Raw genomic sequence first — 19,818 nt, 5'->3', positions numbered from 1 at the left:
TACCCTTCCCTGTAAAATCTCATTTATTAACCCCATGTACCTCTTCTGTGATCTTCCTTTACCCCTTCCATCATACACCACTTCACCCATCTGTTTTACGTATTTCAGATCTCTTGATAGCAGACACCCTTGAGGTTAAAAACTAAAACTATCTACCATGATCCTAAATTAGTTCCTCTGAGGGATGCTTGTAAAAAATGTTTCCAGTCCCAAGGAAGCTTGTTGTCTGTCATTCAGCAATCAAACATATTCTCTGTCTTTCCAGTAGCGTCATACACTGTACCACCATCACACTATCAGAAGTAGATAAGCTGTGATATGAAATACACATACAGTATCTAAAGAAAGGGTGGCAAGCTGAACAGTATTTAAACATACCTCTCCAGTACATTCTAATATACAAAAAACATTCTGACTTCAATGAGTTTAGTTTTGAGTATCCAGAAATGGAGGCTTCTTTTCCTCAACAAATCTTCTATTGGAATTTTTAATAAAAAATTAAGGTAAAATATGATGCCAGCAAGTAGCCTGTATCTCCACTGAAACCTTCATAAATTTAACAGAAATATAATTTCTAGAACCCACGCCAATATTAGCTGAAAGATGGATGGGCAGACAACTTTAAGACATGATTTTTATAAATCACGATACAGAAAAAGACTGGAGATACAAAATACCACAGGATAAAAATCACATCATTAAATGAATGCATCTGGGATTAAGTTTCACAGAAGTTCCTAAAATACCAGATCTGAAAAACAAAATTCTTGGAGTGATATTTTGTCACTTGCAGAATATCAGAGGATACATCAACCTAGTTACAGAGGTTTAACAATCTTATCCTTCATTTTCACTTAACTCTTTCTACTTGTATTCAAGAAAGAAATATTTCCTCCTGGCTAAATGCACAGGTTCATAACTAGCCTATATATGTCTATAACCATAAGTACTGCATTAGCTGAATAATGCCATAAATTTCATGGGGTTTTTAAAATTATTTTTATAGTTGGTTGAGTCATCAGTAAACCATAACTGAAATTGAAGCCAGTGTGCTAATAAATTGCTATGCAACAAAACCTAACATAATGTACCTTGGAAATGCACTCTACTTTCTTTTATGATGCAGGTGTTCAGCTGCCAAATGCAAAACTAAGCCTTGTGAGCAGATGTTTCTTTCTAGTATAGTGGTTACAAAACTCAGGTGCATATTAAGGATGTCCATTGCTCCAGAATCATGTACTGGATGTATTCTATGATAATATTTCATAGTCGTGTGTAGACACACATTGACATCTCTTTGTTTCTATTATGCACACTCTAGCTTGAGTGTGCCTCTAATTATATTGCCCATTCTTCTTTAGATAAGTTTTGGATACAAGCTGCTAGATTCAGATGCAAGTTGATGCTGCTCCATGCCAAAATCTGTATGATACAAACTAAAACACAATCAAGTCTCTTGGACGTATTTGATCCTGCTGGGATAGGAAACAATTTCTTAACAAAATGCATTGATAATAAAATTATATGCTGTGCACAGGGTATATTTCCAGCAAACTTTATATAAACAGCTGGGGTGAAAAATGAATAAAGTTATTTTTCCCTGGATAGCAGAGACTATTATTATTAAGATACAGAAAAAACATGCACATACATTTCCTGGCTGGTTTTCTGTCAGACCACTCCTGTACCATAATTTCATCTCCAGGTCCCCCAATGTAGTACTGATCTTCATAAGTCGAATTGGCAGGAATATCATATGGATCCCATGGCTCTGTCAGAGCAATCTTTGAGCAAAGCTTTGTGACTTGTTCAATCTGAAACATCACCGCATCTTTGTAGAGCAATATATACTCGAAGAATCTGAAGCATTTAAAAAACACAGTTAATACAGTTTTTTTTCTATGCTAAGCAAAAAACATTGCTGATAAGTAAGCTTGCTTTTGACTTCATTTTTTAAGCCCATTTTCACTCGCATTAAACTTTGCCAGACTTTGTGAAAGGCTAACCGGTTGGGACGAAATTTCCCATGCTGAAAGTTTGTCTCAGCTGATTTTCCAAAATAAATAAATCAGGCTGCACTGGTTCAGCCATTTCTGAGAACAACAGAACAATTTTTCTGAGAACAACTGAGAGAAAAACATATTATTCCTAGTTCTGTTTTTTAATAACTGTTTCATTAAAAAGCTCTAGTGCCTTCATGTTTTGGAGAAAGGATTTCACATTTGGCAGGGGAAACATTTTTATTAAAAGGTGCCCAGATTTGGCTGCATTATAAGTCTTTGAAAAAATTGGCTTCATAGGCTGGATAGATTCAGTTCCCCAGGAATGTGGCAGTGCTTTTCTCTGTCGTGGCCAGATGTGGTATCTGCCACTCTCACAGACGGTCCTCCATGGAAGCCCATGTGTCTTAGTGGGACATGCTGCTGAAGGGGTAAGAACGTGATCTGAGCCGCAGAAATGAGAGGCTTTCCTTCCCAATGGCAAAGTTTCTCATTGGAATCCACCTGACACAATGAAGTAGTGAAAGGAGAAGGCAGAGGAGCAAAACAGTAAGGCAGAGATAAGGAGAAGCAGGGAGATCAATAAGCTTGAGAGGCCCGCAGTGAGGTGAACATAATGGATAGTTAGTAAGGATTTAAAAACAATCTTCTACAGAGTATGAAGTGACCAAGCCTTGATCTGAGATGATAAACCTCTTCATGGACATTTTAATCTAGTTACTAGTTATAGTACCTGACTATACCACAAACACTGTGACTTTGCTTTCATACCTGTAAAAGGAAGGCAGTATGTTCCTTACCTTATAACCAGGGACAGAAACAGAGAGAAGCTGAAATCAAAATTACCAGAAGTATCAGGTGATTTCAAATATGCAACCAGAAACACCAGAGGCCTAACTTCTTCGGGGTACTTCGCATTATGAATCAGATGATGAGTTGTTCAAAGTGTTCTCATGCGTGCTCTGCACCTTTTGCAAAGGAGAGACAGAAGTCCATCTCTAACCCCTCCAAAACAGTGCATCTATTACTAGAGTTTCCCAGGAATATCTCAGCTCAAGTATTTAGCTACGGTCTATTGTTATGCAGTGACTCTAGAGGAAAGGAAGGGATGGTGTTCATTCCCTCAGTTTCATCTTGCTCATGTGTAATAGTGTCTCTTTCAATCTCTACTTCCTTGCTTTAGTCATGATGCTGCCTCCATTTCCTGCAAAAAAATAATGGCTTAGGTGTCCTTCGGACAGTAGTATCGTTCTCTTAACATGCCCAATGACAGCCCCTAACAGTATTCATCCTGTGCTATCAGCAAGACAGGAAGCTGGTGGAAAACAGTGCATAATCCATGTAATTGAAAGGATGATGCACGAAAGCAAGAGGGGACCTTCATTGTGGTATTTTCCAACTCCTGTGTGTTTCTCTCTGCAGTCTTCACATTCTCTTGGGGAGTATGTAAGGTTTACATAAAACAGGGCTGACAACAAAACAATTTACAGTCTTAATTATTGCACTACACAATTACATCAGACAGGAAATATTTCACCCACCACAAACACAGAGGCATTTAAAGGCTGAACTATGCGAAGTGTCTAAATGGGGTTAAAATCATCTGAGCAGCATGCTCATGACTTTTTGAAAGGATAATTTATCCAGCATATGGGGGAACACAGCCAGGCTAAATGGCATTTGCCAGACTGAATAGTGATGAAGAATATAAAAGGGGACAAGGAGGCTGACATGAAGTAAGCTGGGGCATACCTCTCGTGCACGAACTTGCATGATACAGGAGACAGCATTTCTCACTTTCCATGAGGAAATCAGTCACTGAGAACTTCTCCCACATTACCAAGACTTATGCAGAGAGGCTCACAAGCTGCAAGATTGTATATTATCTTCCCCATGGTAAATCATTCTTCTGCCCATATTTTAAAATATTTCTGCCTCTGTGATGACTTGTAGAAATGTAAACTTGCCTGCCATTTTCTTAGTCAACGGCAAGTCTCCACAGTCATGATATGCTACTGATGAATTCAGTATATATAAACTGGTTCCTTGTGTATTCCTAATACTGTGACCATGTAGGGACATATGTAACTTTTATATTAAGCTCAGTACACAGAACATACTCACAAGAACACTAAAATACCCTTATTTATATGTTTGCAACCAAGCTTTAATGACTCAGCTACTGTTCAGCTGGATGCCCAGCAGCTCCCATGAAAGTGGAATGGAGAATGACTTACAGATGAGTCTATCAATGTATTTCAGATATATGCGTGATATCATTTTGTGAAAGAACAAAAAAGTGATATATTAGTGAAGCATTAAAGCCTATTGGGACTAAAATGTAAACAACTACATTTATTTTTTATTTTAAATCCTTACCTGAAACTTATTTTGCACTGCAATTGTATTTACATTTTTAACAATAATTTTTTCATGTTTTCTCTTTCCTTATTACTTAAGGGAATAAATATCTTTTGTTCTAAACTTTGCAAATTGTGAATTGATTTCATTGCATAAGGGATATGTGCCACCTTTAGTCAAGCAAAACAGAAGTTAAAACTCCTATCTGACAAACACATAACTTCCAGCACACGGATAGCCACTATGACTTCAACAGATGGCCTGAATACTTGCAAAAGGCCACAACTCAAAAAAGCCTACTTTCTTGACTTTGCGGTCTTCCATACAGACTATTACAAAGCAACAATAATAACAAGAATTAGAAAAATCCAAACAAATGAAATTTGTCACTAAGTATCTCTGTAGCACTCCTTCTGCAGAGGAAGAGGCTCTACCACTACATTTTTTTTTCTGGGAGAGGCAGAGAGAACACATGTGAAATAGGCACCAGCCATATGACTTGATCTGCTGCTGGGATGAACTCAGCAGCTATAGTAGGATGCACAAAAGATGAGAATTGCAGAGTGTATGGCAGCTCTGAGTAAGCAGTGACTATGACTTACATTGTCATTATTCAATCTAGATGTACCTCACACCCAAGTTTTAAAGAGAACTGCTCCTGTGTGTCCTGGAAATGGCAAACATAGAAACTCAGGATTATGCAGGATCTGAGTTTAACTGCATATGAAGGGTGAATGGTTAAGTTGTTGCTTTATAAAGAGAACTATGTACCAGCCAAAATTAATAACAAAATGTGCTTCAATATAAAAATTACAATCTAGCATGTTTTAAGGCAAAATATTTAAAAATAATTTCCTCTTTCTTTTTTTTTTTTTTTTTTATTACCAGCCAAATCCTAAGTGTTCTGCCTCTGTTTGCTTTAGGTGCCTGAGATTTCATTGGCTGCTTAAGGGGAAGCATAGAATCCTGAAAATAGGAGTTGGCAAAGAAATAAAAGAGGAAATTATTTTTAATTAGCTTGGGTTTTTTTCAGAAGTAGTAACATATTTGAAGACTATGCCCACATCTAATATTATTTTTCAGTAATTACATTCCTTAAACTGTAACTTCAAGAAAGTCTCAACCTGTTCACTGGGCACCTTCAAACAGATTTGGAGAAATTACTTGGACAAGTTACTCTATTTGCCTGACTGAGATTGTTTTACTTCCTTTCCTATCATATTCCATCCTACCCTGTCCTATGCCTCACACCCTTCACTAGCTTTGCCCTTACAATGGGACTCTCTCACGGTCCTTAATACTGCCTTTGTCTATGCCCGAAAATGGATAAATTCCAGCACATAAAGACACACGCGTTTTTTGCTCCTATGCTTAACAGTGGATTGCTTAACACTGGACCATATCCTACACAAATAATTCCACTGACTTTGCTGGAACTAATCATGTCAGACAGGTGGGATACATGTGTTCAGTACCTTCTTCTCCCAGCCTAAGGAAAGTATTTTTCCAAATAAGAGACCCTCTTAGTTCAATACAGGGACAGAATAACACGCCCTCACAATCACAAGATGAAGCACTTGTGCTGAGGACATGCTATGAAGAGTGGGTGTGCATGGAAATATTGTCCTACCTTGGAGATTCCTCCTGGAATTTGGGGAGATAGTTAGAGATGACTCCCAGGAGACAGGCCAGGTAACACAGAGACCCACTCTTTGACCTCATAAATGACTGAAACCAATAAACTTATCTAATGACTTCTTTTCTGAATGGATTACTGTTCCATGTTTTATGAATGCAATTCAAACCAATGAATTATTTTTTTAGTATCTGTCAGGAAAAAAGTCATTAGACTTGAGACCATACTACCAGCTCTGTTTCAGGTGCTCAGGTACACCCTGTCCTGCTGAAAAGTGCTCTATGCTAAAGTCCTTCCCAGCTGTCAGTCCTGAGGCATGCTAGCCTGCCCATCACCACCTAACACACCTGCATGACTCCTAGGGTTTACTTCTGCACTTCTGAAGGCTTCCTCTCAAATGTCAAACCTGGAAGGAACGAGCTGCTTTCTGTCCAGTTGCCTTCATAGTGACCCAGAAGAACAGAGGTGCTGGTGGTGGCATCCCAAGACCTGTGTGATGTATCAAAGCACATCAGACAAGGTACTTTGCTACAGAGAAGCAAAATAAAGGTCTGAGGCTGAGATTGGGTAAAAGAAATTCCTTGTGTGCTAAATCTAGTTCTGCATCATTTTGCTCTGTGGCTTTTGAGAAGTAACTTACAGTATTAGAACCTTAAAATGCCTTTCTTGTTATTTATTTATTTTTTGATTGCCGTAGTGCTGAAGAGACACTAAACAGGGACGAAGAACCAGTTGTGTGATGCATTGTATTAACAAAACCCAAAACCACAATTCCTGCCCCCAAAATACAATGGAGCAATAGCTCTTGTAAAACAGACTTACCTTTTCTTCAAAAACATACTGGGTTTAATCCACCCAGGGCTTTAACACGTTGATTCAGTTTTTGCAGCTGCAGCTATTGTATCCTTAAAACTCTCATGTTAGCCAGGATTTCTACTACCTAGTAATTATTACAAAGCAATTGAAAAATGAAAGCAATATTTTATGTATGATTTGTATTGCAGATAATGTATCACTCAGCAGGGAACAGTATTTGATATTTAAGATATCAAGTTGAGGTCATTGCAATTATTGCAAAGTTAACTCTGCTTTCGCTTTTCAGATTAACTGAAAGCTCCAAGCATCTGTCTGTGATACTACTCAATACTTTGCCCATTCTGCTTGTAAAAAGGCATTTTTAAACAATGTGAAAGAAGTTAGAAATACTTCCATCTAGAAGAAATGTCACTAAAAATAGCCCAAACAAATTCTCTGTTCTAGTGTGCACAGACAGGAACGCACAAATACGTCATTCTTGTGTTGCATCTTATTGATTATGTAACCCAGAAAATTTTCATAACAATACCACTATTTTTTACACATTTCTTGTTGAAGAAAGATGCACTGGGAGAATGGGAAACTTTACTTGAAGGATAACAACAAAACCTCAGCTTCCCAGCTCTTCAAATTAAGAAGATTTTTAAGGGTGCAAAGCTGCCGAGCAGACATGCAGACGGTTGATAAACACTCATCAGGTCAAGCACATCCATCTGCTTTTGGAAAGCTCTGGAGAGCTCATTTCAAAACTGTGAAGCATTCCTTTTTCCATAAATTTCTGGGAAGTCCGTTCCCTTTTCCTATGAAGTTTTCGGTAATTTCAGACTTGTGTTTTTCTTCTGGTGTATCAGACCTCAACAACAACAGTAATTTACCATATTTGATCTCACATGTTTGGCAGTAGTGCTGGACTATGGTATATTGTACAAATACAGTACTGTGCAAATACATGTGACAGAAGATGTAATGTGATACTGTTTAAAAGCAGTATTTTTTAGTCTGATTTAAATCATGCACAGATTTTAAAAGCCTTTTTTTCATTTTCAAGGCAAGCAACCCCCCTGTATCAGATACCTAATTTGCAAGGCATATGAGGAACTATGACAGCATTACCAGTTTCTAAAGCAGAGAGAATTAGGCAATTTAAGTTCTGTTACACATGAAGCTTGCATAGAAAAACCTTAAATATAGGAATGAAAAGCTGGAAAGACAAAGCTGCATCACCTAACGGATGACTTATTTTTGTGACTTTAATTATGAAAATAAATTTAAAGAATGTGTAATTTCTTATTCTTCTAATTGTTTTCCCATAAATTAGATTAGCCACTTTGGCAAATACTAAGGGAAATGAAGCTCTTCATCAAGAAGGTAATTTCCCTCGCTGTCTCTTTTTGACTATTGGACACTCTATAATAACCAGTCTGATCCATCAAGTTGCCCGCCTGAGAACAACACATTCAAACTGAAGTTGAAATTCAAGAAAACAATAAACCATTGTGTTTAAGGGAGTAGTGCTTTCATAGAATTATAGAATGGTTTGGGTCAGAAGGGACTTTAAAGATCATCCAGTTCCCCTGAAAGGGCAGGGACATCTTCCACTAGATCAGGTTGCTCGAACCCTCATCCAACCTGGACATGAACACCCCCAGGGATGGGGCATCCACCACTTCTCCGCGCAACCTGGGCCAGGGCCTCCCCACTCTGACAGTAAAAGAATTCTTCCTAACATCTAATCTAAATCTACCCTTTTTCAGCTTGTTACCCCTCATCCTAACCCTGCACTCCCTGATAAAGAACTCGTTCCCAGCTTGGCTATAGGCCTCTCTAAGTATTGGAAGGCTGCTATAAGGTCCCCCTGGAACCTTCACTTCTATAGGCTGAACAAGCCCAACCCTATCAGACTATCCTGAATGAGAGGTTCTCCAGCCCTTGGATCACCTTCATGGCCCTTCTCTGGACTCGCTCTAACACAACAATATCCTTCCTGTGCCTAGGACTCCAGAACTGAATACATTAATCCAAGTGAGGTCTTACGAAAGCAGAGTAGAGGGACAGAATCATCTCTTTTGACCTGCTCATCATACTTTTTTGATGCAGCTCAGGATACGGTTGGCCTTCTGGGCTGCAAGCACACATTGCGACCTCATGTTGAGCTTCTCATTCACCAGCACGTGCAAGCCCTTCTCTTCAGGGCTACTCACAATCCATTCTCCACCCAGCTTGGAATTGCCCCAACACAGGTGCAGGACCTTGCACTTGGCCTTGTTGAACTTAATGAGGTTGGCACAGGCCCAACTCTAGTCTGTCAAGGTCCCTCAGGACGGCAATACTTCCCTCCAGTGTGTCAACCACAACACACAGCTTGGTGTTATCGCCAGCCTTGCTGAGGGTGGACTCAATTCCACTGTCCACGTCTGCGACAAAGATGTTAAACAACACTGGTTCCAGTATTGACCCCTGAGGAACAGCACTTGTCAATGATCCCCACTTGGACACTGAGCCATTAAGCACAACTCTGAGTGTGACCATCCAGTCAACTCCTTATCCACTGAGTAGTCCATCCTTCATGTCCATATCTCTCCAATTTAGAGACCAGAAATCTGTGCAGGACAGTGTCAAATCATAAAATCATAGAATCATAGAATAACCAGGTTGGAAGAGACCCACCGGATCATCGAGTCCAACCATTCCTATCAAACACTAAACCATGCCCCTTAGCACCTCGTCCACCCGTGCCTTAAACACCTCCAGGGAAGGTGACTCAATCACCTCCCTGGGCAGCTTGCTCCAGTGCCCAATGACCCTTTCTGTGAAAATTTTTTTCCTAATGTCCAGCCTAAATTTCCCCTGGCAGAGCTTGAGGCCATTCCCTCTTGTCCTGTCCCCTGTCACTTGGGAGAAGAGGCCAGCTCCCTCCTCTCTACAACCTCCTTTCAGGTAGTTATAGAGAGCAATGAGGTCTCCCCTCAGCCTCCTCTTCTCCAGGCTAAACAACCCCAGCTCTCTCAGCCGTTCCTCGTAAGACCTGTTCTCCAGCCCCCTCACCAGCTTTGTTGCTCTTCTCTGGACTCGTTCCAGAGCCTCAACATCCTTCTTGTGGTGAGGGGCCCAGAACTGAACACAGGATTCGAGGAGCAGCCTCACCAGTGCTGAGTCCAGAGGGAGAATAACCTCCCTGGACCTGCTGGTCACGCCGTTTCTGATACAAGCCAAGATGCCATTGGCCTTCTTGGCCACCTGGGCACACTGCTGGCTCATATTCAGTCGCTGTCAACCAACACCCCCAGGTCCCTCTCCTCCAGGCAGCTTTCTAGACAGACTTCTCCTAGTCTGTAGCACTGCACAGGGTTGTTGTGCCCCAAGTGCAGGACCCGGCATTTGGCCTTGTTAAACCTCATGCCATTGGTCTCAGCCCAGTGGTCCAGCCTGTTCAGATCCCTTTGCAAAGCCTCCCTACCCTCCAGCAGATCAACACTTCCACCCAGCTTAGTGTCATCTGCAAACTTGCTAAGGGTGCACTCAATGCCTTCATCCAGGTCATTGATAAAGACATTGAACAGGGCTGGAGCCAGCACTGAGCCCTGGGGAACCCCACTTGTCACTGGCCTCCAGCTGGATTTCACACCATTTACCACCACTCTCTGGGCCCTGCCACCCAACTAGTTTTCCACCCAGGAGAGTGTGCGCCTGTCCAGGCCAGAGGCTGACAGTTTCTCAAGCAGAACGCTGTGAGAAACTGTGTCAAAGGCTTTACTGAAGTCCAGGAAGACCACATCCACAGCCTTTCCCTCATCCAGCAGCCGAGTCACTTTGTCACAGAAGGCGATCAGGTTAGTTTGGCAAGACCTGCCTTTTGTGAACCCATGTTGACTGGGCCTGATCACCCGGTTCTCTTGCATGTGCTTCATGATAGCACTCAAGATCACCTGCTCCATGACTTTCCCTGGCACTGAGGTCAGACTGACAGGCCTGTAGTTCCCTGGATCCTCCCTGCGACCCTTCTTGTAGATGGGCACAACATCAGCCTCCAGTCCAGTTGAACTTCCCCAGTCTTCCAGGACTGTTGGAAGATGATGGAAAGGGCTTTGGCCAGCACATCCACCAGCTCCTTCAATACCCTTGGATGAATCCCATCCGGCCCCATAGACTTGTGGGTGTCTAGTTGGGCTAGCAAGGCTCTGACCACCTCCTCTTGGATCATGGGAGCCTCATTTTGCTCCTCTAGCTCCTGGGTTTGTACACAGACGGAACGACTTTCTTTACAGTTAAAGACTGAGGCAAAGAAGGCATTAAGTACCTCAGCCTTTTCCTCATCCCCTGTCACTGTTGTTCCTTCTGTGTCCAATAGGGATGCACAAATTGTGCAAATACTTTGCACAAGCAAATTTCCAGATTTAATCTTATTTTCCACTCCTTTCTCTGAATCAGGCCAGAGACTGGATATTACATTGGATCTCAGCTCTGCCCCAATATCTCTTTTACACATTGGAAAGGCATAGGGCACTGAGGTCCCGAATGACAAATAACTAAATTTAAACAATATTCATTTTCTAGGCACTTAGAAATAAAAGAATAATTAAAAAAACTCATCAATTTTTCAGCTTTGTCTGGGAGCTGTAGATTCTCACACATCTTAACTTCTGTGTATAAATTCCAATGATACATGGTCAGCATTCAAAGGCAATAATTAAAAGGCTGAACTATCTGTTAAAATCGTTCTTCACAAAACTGAGATTTTTTTGGTCCTCTGTTGAGTTATTCTGCTTTTTGTTATTACAACTGTCCAGTAACCCACTACTTCTCTGCCTCTTGTGGGGGACTTTCAGCAGTCACCACATACAGATTGCCTGTAGGAATCCTCCATAAGCAAAATCCATGTTGCATCAATAGAAACTGGCAGACCCCAATATGTTCTTAAATATCTGCTGGACTGCAAATACATAAATAATTAATAGATGAATATGAGTTTCAAAACCCTTCTCTTCAAATTATTGTGAACTTGCTTTAGGGTACACATTGATGCATTTGATGCAGAACCATTTCACAAATTAGCTGTTAGCCCATCACAGAAAAAACAGCTGGTGAAAACATAGCAATCAGCTAAAGTAAGCAAGGCTAAAAATACATTTCCATCTTTAAGAATGTTTATAGCCATTTTAATTGTATTAAAAACCTGACACATTTATTTCACCTTCAAGGACAGTTCTAAGAAGCAGCAGCAAGGAGGGCAAGACCTGTAAATAATATTGGTATAAATATACTGCACTGGCACAGCTGAAAGTTTTCCATTACTCAGGAAAAGGTCACTAGACTTATTGAACATGTTTAGACTACCCATGCTGCTTAAGACATGACAGAAATAGCTTTACCATTTAGCATCTGACACAAATACAAACTTAAGTCTTTAGCAAACAGGTATGCCTACCTAATTTTGGGGTGTTTTCCTGGCACAGAGCCCAGTATCATACAGACACTGCCGGGGAGCCAGAGCTTTTTTTAACTAATATGAATTCATAACTTTTGTACATGCCAAAATCATTGTACTTTACCATTCCTATAATCATAACAAATAAGAAAGTACTTCTTGTTTTCAAAGTATCAATTAGTTCATAATAATTTAAAATATACACTCTCACATTTGCATACTGTAGTTTTTTCTGTTTCTAACTGTATTATTTTATATATTTAATAGGCAATATTTTCAAAACTGACTAGTGATTTTGAACAGCTTCCTATCTTGGATGTTCAACACGAAGTTGTTTTAAAAGGGTAAATTTTCAGAGGGACAGTATGCAGTAATTCCTAAAATTCAGTGTGTTAATGTAACCTTTGCAAGACTGAGGAGCCCAACATTACTAGATTTTTTTTTCCTATTCAAAGAATGTATAAGAAACTCCTGAACTCTCTCCCCAGAGAAGTGCATCAACAGAAATCACTTTTCTGCCCATTGGATTTTTCTTCCCATCTCTCATATTTTCCCTGGCTGTCAAGATACAATTGTTCTTTCCATATCAAACAGCAGCTCCTCATGTAACTACTATTTCCATCTACCAGCTATATAATTAGAGATAACTCTGGCTGTATAACTCCTTCTCCAAAATTATACATTAACTTGACTCAAAGCCCTGTGAAAGCAGCCAGAAAGGCTTCACAGATTTTTACAGATGTTAGATTAAGTGGTTATTAGTCATTCCAATTAGAAGAAAAAAAGAAGAGGAACAATGTTTAAAACTTAACACAACTATCAACTTTTCTCAAATGGGTGATATGAGAAGATGCTGGATGGCAAACATAACATGTTTTATGTACTTTCAACTATCCAAAATGTATTTCCATAAGTTTAAGCCAACTTTGAATATTCTGACTTTTGTGATATTTCTTGTTCTCTTGTTTATCGTATTCTGGACTTTGGTTATATGTAAAGTAATTATTGTCTTTGTATCTTTAACTATAAAACCTTAAATTATTTTAAATATCTTTTTGTCATAAAACTCCTTCTTAGGTTTTTTTTTTTAATGTAGTCATTTGCTGCAGTTAACTTCACCAAAATGCTCAACTCTGAGAGCATGGAAACTCGAAAAAATTCCCTTATGAGAAATCTTTGCAGTATTTTTATTTATCCGTTTGTTTCCTGGTCTGCTGTATCTCTTGGGTTACTTGCTCTCCCAGGTTCTTTGCACTGCATTAACTCTGTACTTGGACTCATTCAAGGAACAGGAAAGCAGTTTCTGAAGTACCCAGCAGCATGGGTCAGCCCTTCCCAGCAGAGCCAGCCATCCTCCATCAGGATCAGCGGGCTTGCTACAGCAGCAACCAGAGCAACAGAGGTCAGAAAAGGCTTTCTGCACCAACCAAACCCAATAATTGTCACTGCCTGATCCAGTCCTCTACATGCAGGTGTTTTCTCAAAGGCATAGTAGATGGAGGCTGCTATGACCAGCTCTCACAACTTCTATATAGGCTGCTTCAGTACAAACAGTTTGGGCTAATGATTTAAGCAGATTTTTGTCTTTACACTTCATGCTTTTTCATATACTACGCTAATTATTGGGCAAACAACATATACATATTGTAATGATGAGATGGTCTCCCTCCTTTCATAATAACTTAAGTGAAATTTTCAAAAATAAAAAAATGATCTATGGATTTTTACAGCCTGAAACTGCATTCAAATATTTTGAGGGAGGCGGAGGTGGGGGTGTGAAATATGAAAACCAGACTCATTGTAAAAGGGTATATAGCAATTGTGAACAACAAGTAATTCATTGAGCCTACATGGAGGAGAATACAGGTTATTTAAAGAACACTTCCATGGTTAAAAAAAAAAATCCAAAGGACATTGAACACATTGAATAATTTTTATATTTACTGTTGCTACTGTATATAAGCATTTTGGTTACAATACGTAACCTGCAGGGGCATAACACAAGCTTTGTAAGTGAGTTTTTCCATTCTTTCAGAAGAAGAAAATTCAGAGAACCAAACTGTGCTTCAGATCTGTGTTAGCCTTCCAAAACACAATAAAAGAGGAGTTCCCACGACTCACCATGGATTTCTTTACTGGGCTCCAACTAAGCAGATGCTACCCACGTTTGGCAAGGCCTCAAACAGCAGCTCATGCCTCCATGCAGCCTGTGTATCACTTTGACCTGCCCTGACTCTATTAGCATATTTGATGTGACAGACTAAGTACCCTGAACGTATCTCAATTTCAACCAATTCTGCCTCAATTTCTAACGGTGAACTGTCTTCTACTTCAGAAGACTAGAGGACATGCATTAAGGATTTATGAACTTAAAATAACTTGCCTATGAGGGATGCATGTTATCAGATCACCTACTTTTGAAGGCAATGTAACTAACCAAAAAAAAAAGATAAATATGTCAATAAACAGAGTACATATAAACATGTTGATAATCAATAGCTACATGGTTACAGTTGGTTTCGGAGACAGACAGCCCAGAGGACCAGCTGAAAAAAATAGGAAGTCTCTCATCTCCTGCTACATTGAGGCAGTTAGACTGTCGCTTACATTTTCACTCTTTGATAACAAGGGGATAAACAAAATGCAAGAGGTGTCTCCACTCTCACATCTTTATCTCCTTTTATTCTCCCTAAATCTTTTTCCCTTCTGTAGAAAAGTACAGGAGATGCCACATGTTCACACTTTAACAAGCACATTACCCAAATTTTTCCATTTCATTCTCTTCTGGGACAGGGAGGGTAACAAACTAGTCTGACTTTGCAAATTCATGTGTGTTTTTAAGCACAGGTACTTAAAATGACACAAGGAGGTGTTCCAGTTCCCAGATGTCACCACAGATAAGAAAAACAAAATGTTTCTTCTACAGAAGATGTAGGCCAACAAATCTGGATCTAATTAAAAAGTGATACATTAATTTGGGAACTAATTGTAATAAGAATTCCTCATCCTGTATGGAACTCAGCTTTCCAAATAATCACCATCCTCTGAGAATTACCATAACTACACAGCATGAGCAAACTTTCCAGTGCTGGCTGCTGAAAACTATGGCAGAATCATAAGTTTCCTGGCAAGAAAAATATCTGAATATGATAAAACCACAGTTGCAAATGGTCTTAAGAGATACTGAAAGAATAAAAACCAATATTTTATCTTTGCTGCGTTCACTGCATCAACTCTGTGCCCTATATGACTGTTTAAAAGCTGCCCACAAAACTGCCCTTGGAAAACTCCAGGGTAAATCTGGCCATTCCCCCTCAGAAACATTAATTTCTGAAGCAACAGGTATCCATACAAATAGAAGGTTTCCAGGCCGACAGACTATTTAAGGAGAAATTCCCACCTGTTCAGGAGCTAAACGCTATACAGGTCACATACCAGTTTTCCTATGTAGGGTTTCACCAAAATAAATGGTAAATGCCAAGCACACCACATTTTTAGGAATCCTCTTACCTACCAAGTCTTCTGATTTTCAGATGAAGCAACAACCTCATCATGAATTCCCACAAAAGAACTGACAAGAAGACAGCAGATAAGGCTCGCTAAGTCTGAAAGTACCAGAACTGACAGAGAAACTGATGGGTGACATAAGAGATCGAAACCTCAGAGGAAAGTCTAGTAGGTGGTTGTCTTCCCTGCTATCTTACACTTTGTTTTTCAGCAACTGGTTCCAAGTTTAGAATAAGAACAGATCAGAACAGAAGCAGAGGGTTTTGTTTCTTATCCTGCTGGTAAATGGTGCCATTCTGTGGAGGTGTTTTGGTTTTGTTTTGTTTTTTTCTCATTACAGCCTTAAGAAAAAGTAAGTCAGTTCTTTAAAAGAAATATATAGTAGTTTGTTCCCAATAGACAGACCAAATTAGTTACAGATGTCATAAAACTTTTCCTTCTTTACTGCTAAGTCCAGTAAAGCAGCTAATCATGTGTTTTGAACATACACTCAAAATTATGAAACAATATTTGGCAATAGCTATAAAGCAGCTGATTCTGAAAAGCACAATACTGCACAAGAAGTCAATCAACAAGGGTCAGTGAAGTCGATTTTGCAATGAATTACTTTTGAACTATTCAACTGACCAAAAGGTGAATATGCAGTGCAATATTACACCGTTGTTTTTCAAAGAGAATAAAGAAACAAGGTTCATCCAAAGTAATGTTAATAAGAGACGTCGAAATACATGTAGTAATTTTGGTCTTCTGCATTGTTTTGCTATCAGTAACATCACATTTCATTATGAACTATCCTCAGGATAAATAATACATGTGACAATAAGTTATCCAGAAAGTACACAAGAATACCTTCCATATGAGAAGTGAAAATAAGTTTCACGAACCTAAGGATAAGCTCCTTCTTGGATATTTCATACTAAAAGGCAATTTCAACTGCAATGAAGAGATTGCTTTTGTTTATAATTTAGGAAGGAGCTGGAGAAAAATGGTTTTATCCTCCTAGGATCCAAAAGAAGGCAACAGTCGAGATTTTTACTACTCATCCAGAATTCTAGAAACTTTATGAACTTTTATATCTTTAGCTTTTAGATGGCTCTTCTGGGACATTTGGGTTGAATAAGTAATACCTGTATTTCTAGTAAGTTTTGAAACATGTTCCTTTTTTATTTACAAAAAAAAAATGCAGACAGATCTCCAGATTTAGAATAATTTGTTACCTATCAATGATATCTAACAATCCAAATCTTCTTAGCTACCAAAATCTTACAAGATTTTTTGGGTTTTTTTTTGCCGGACAAGAACTCAATAAAGACCCAACAGCACTCAACCCTGCGTTGTTTTTTACGCAAAAGAAATAAGCTATACACATGCAGTGTGGCATCTGCACATATTACCAGTAACTTTTCCATTACTCTTCCAATACGGCTGTGCACACCATTGACCCTGATTCACGAGGCTGACTGACTGGGATAATTTCCAATCTATGCATCCAATCCCTTCCCATCCTCTCACATGGACACAGGAGCAGTAATAGAGGGGGACCCAAGTGCCAGAAAATTTTAAAGCAACAAGGAGCTATTCAGTGGAGAAAGTCAGAAGCCTGGATAGAAGCTTCTGCTGGGCTGAATTTGGCCAACAAAATATAGTCTAGATGATGCCAGAATGAAGGGATAAATTTCATAAGCAATGAAAGGGATAAAATAGGCTTTCATGGAATGAATCACTAAGTAGCTCCCAAGACATATGAAATCTTAGTAGCCAGAGATTGAAAAATTTTAGTAACTACAGTGTAAGCACTGTACAAGAAGAATATCTCCCAAATTCATGTTCTGAAGCCAGAAATTCTGAAGATCATGCAAATCCTAAAACAAAACCTGAAAAAAGAAAAAAAAATAGTCATTGCTAAGTTATGGGAACAGGGCTACTGACTATAGGAATGTTGCTAATAAAATTCTCAGAGCAAGAGCAAGAATTGCAAAAATTACTCTGATCTTATTCACTTTTTGTGTTACAAGGGAAGCATCTTTTAATAATCAAGTGTGACATAAAGGCAAATGTGTGCACATACGTACCCTTCAAAAGAATGACTAAACTGATTCTCAAGTAAACGTTTGAGAAGGATCTGAATTTTAAAAAGACGAAAAAAAGTACAAGTTCAGATGAAAACAAGTGATTTCTTTCTTACTATCACCTGTCATAAATGGGGGTTTAGACAAAGACAGTTATGCAGCTGTTGGAACTCCCTAATTTACTCTTGGGTATTAAAGTACTAAAGGTACTCACCTGGAAATGAAAACACTACTGAAAATAAGGATTGTCTCACATGTTGAGCCTTCTGTACTACCACATAAAGGAACATACTCTTGGCAGAAAGTCCTCTGAGGTATCACAGTGACCGTGATATGGGCAAAAAGCTGTCCTCCAGAGACTTGGGAGGACACAGTTTCCCTGTGGAATCTAAGATCTCTTGTCAACGTACGTGTATCTCCCCAAGAGCCATAAAAATGAGGTGGTAAACAAAAACAGCTGGAAGAAACAGGTCTGTCTGGCAGAGATGAGGAGACATTTCACTGGCCAATGGTATGTAATGCCAAGCTGGACATAATGCTCCTTATTCTAGGAGAGCCAAAATATTGCACAAGGTAGCCCTGTTCCACCCAGACATCACCCCCTCCCCAGCATGCCAGACACTATACCATGCCTTAAAAACATTTCAGAGGAGAAAATAACTTCCCTTTTGAGTTAAGAAAAGCAACAGGTAAAACTACTTTGAGAGAGACAATTTGGCAAGTTGCTGAGCATGCAATTCCTTGCAAATCTACAAGGAAGGCCAAACTAAAGGCTATCTGAAGATAGCAATGAAGTTAACCAACATGAGGGTCAGGAGCTGGACTGCTGCTGCTGCAGCTACACAGATCCACAGCCCAGACATTACTGGCCAGATGGTCACAAGTCCATTTTCCCAGAAAGCAGCCTCAGTATGACAGGCATGGGAAAAGAGTTTTCTCCAGTCTGATGCCTAAGAAATCAGCTTGAGAAGGAAAACCTGTCTTATTTTCTACTATGCTCATCCTTGAATTGACAACAGTCCACGTTTAAATCTGCATCAGTTTCTAACATTACATATTTATTTCTATTCCTCCTATTGCTACTCTTACCTCTTCATTATACCTGGCCACTGTAGCAAGCATTCTTCTTTCCCCAAGCTCCTTTAAATTTAACCTTCTCCCACATTCTGCGTCAGATTAAGTGTATTTATGCTTCTTTTTTTTTTAATAACACAGCACTATTTGCTGCACCTTTGTCCTTTCCTGAATTGAAGCATCTAATCGTATGAAGTTTAGCCATCAGCTCACAGCAAAATGAAGAGGATGGAAGATATCTGAACCCTAACTTTCAATTTTGCCTAAGATAATGACGTCATAAACAGATAAAGGCAAAACTTACTACCATTTCACTGACTTCACTTGTCTATGAAAATGTCATTCAGTTGAAAACCTGCCCCATGCAGTTAACAAATGGACAAGCCTGTTGATATGTAAAGGAATCAGTTCTCTAGCTAGAGAAGAAAACTTCCAGAGCAGGAAGACCTCTAATTGAAAAAAAAAAGCACAAGAAAAGCATCCTCTGACCTACAAAACGGTAAACTTATACATAAATTCTCATCACATGGAAAAATCAATAGTGATAATAGTCAAAGAACAGCAATAGCATGAAATTTAGGCACAACAGTGTACAAATAGACTGTAAAATGAAATGCAGGGAAGGAAAAAAAAATACTTTTCTGTGCTTGTAATTAAAAAACAACATCCTGCCCCCTCCCCTGAACACTTCCTTTCCTCTAATGGGCAACTGCCTACCAAAATTCATCCTTGGAAGTGCTGGCAGAGGCAGAGTGTGGACCGGATTCAGAGGCACAGGTTTTATCACCACATCTTCCAATTCCACTCAGATGACACAATATTTAAAGCTATGCACCACAGTTATATCATTGCTGTCATTAATAACGCTAAAGGCTGAACAATGGTTTCAGTTTTGGCAGTGTAGACCAACCTCAGGAATTGAAGCTGAGT

The 19,818-nt window shown here is 39.4% G+C and overlaps 2 protein-coding genes across 2 annotated transcripts in view; one reads left to right on the top strand and one right to left on the bottom strand.

Moving 5' to 3' along the window:
• Nucleotides 1–19,818, top strand: part of STAC (SH3 and cysteine rich domain) — a 598,932-nt gene that overhangs the window by 400,925 nt on the left and 178,189 nt on the right. The gene's annotated exons all lie outside the window — the stretch shown is intronic.
• The window catches only part of EPDR1 (ependymin related 1), a 30,412-nt gene that overhangs the window by 3,338 nt on the left and 7,256 nt on the right, over nt 1–19,818 (bottom strand). Inside the window, exon 2 of the mRNA XM_069860395.1 lies at nt 1,652–1,860. Coding sequence (XP_069716496.1) covers nt 1,652–1,860 — 209 coding nt within the window. The remainder of the gene's footprint in view (nt 1–1,651; nt 1,861–19,818) is intronic.

The sequence above is a fragment of the Phaenicophaeus curvirostris genome, chromosome 6, assembly GCF_032191515.1.
Source record: "Phaenicophaeus curvirostris isolate KB17595 chromosome 6, BPBGC_Pcur_1.0, whole genome shotgun sequence".
NCBI lineage: Eukaryota > Metazoa > Chordata > Aves > Cuculiformes > Cuculidae > Phaenicophaeus > Phaenicophaeus curvirostris.
The sequence above is the reverse complement of the archived record's forward strand: the minus strand, read 5'-3'. Positions and strand labels throughout refer to the sequence as shown.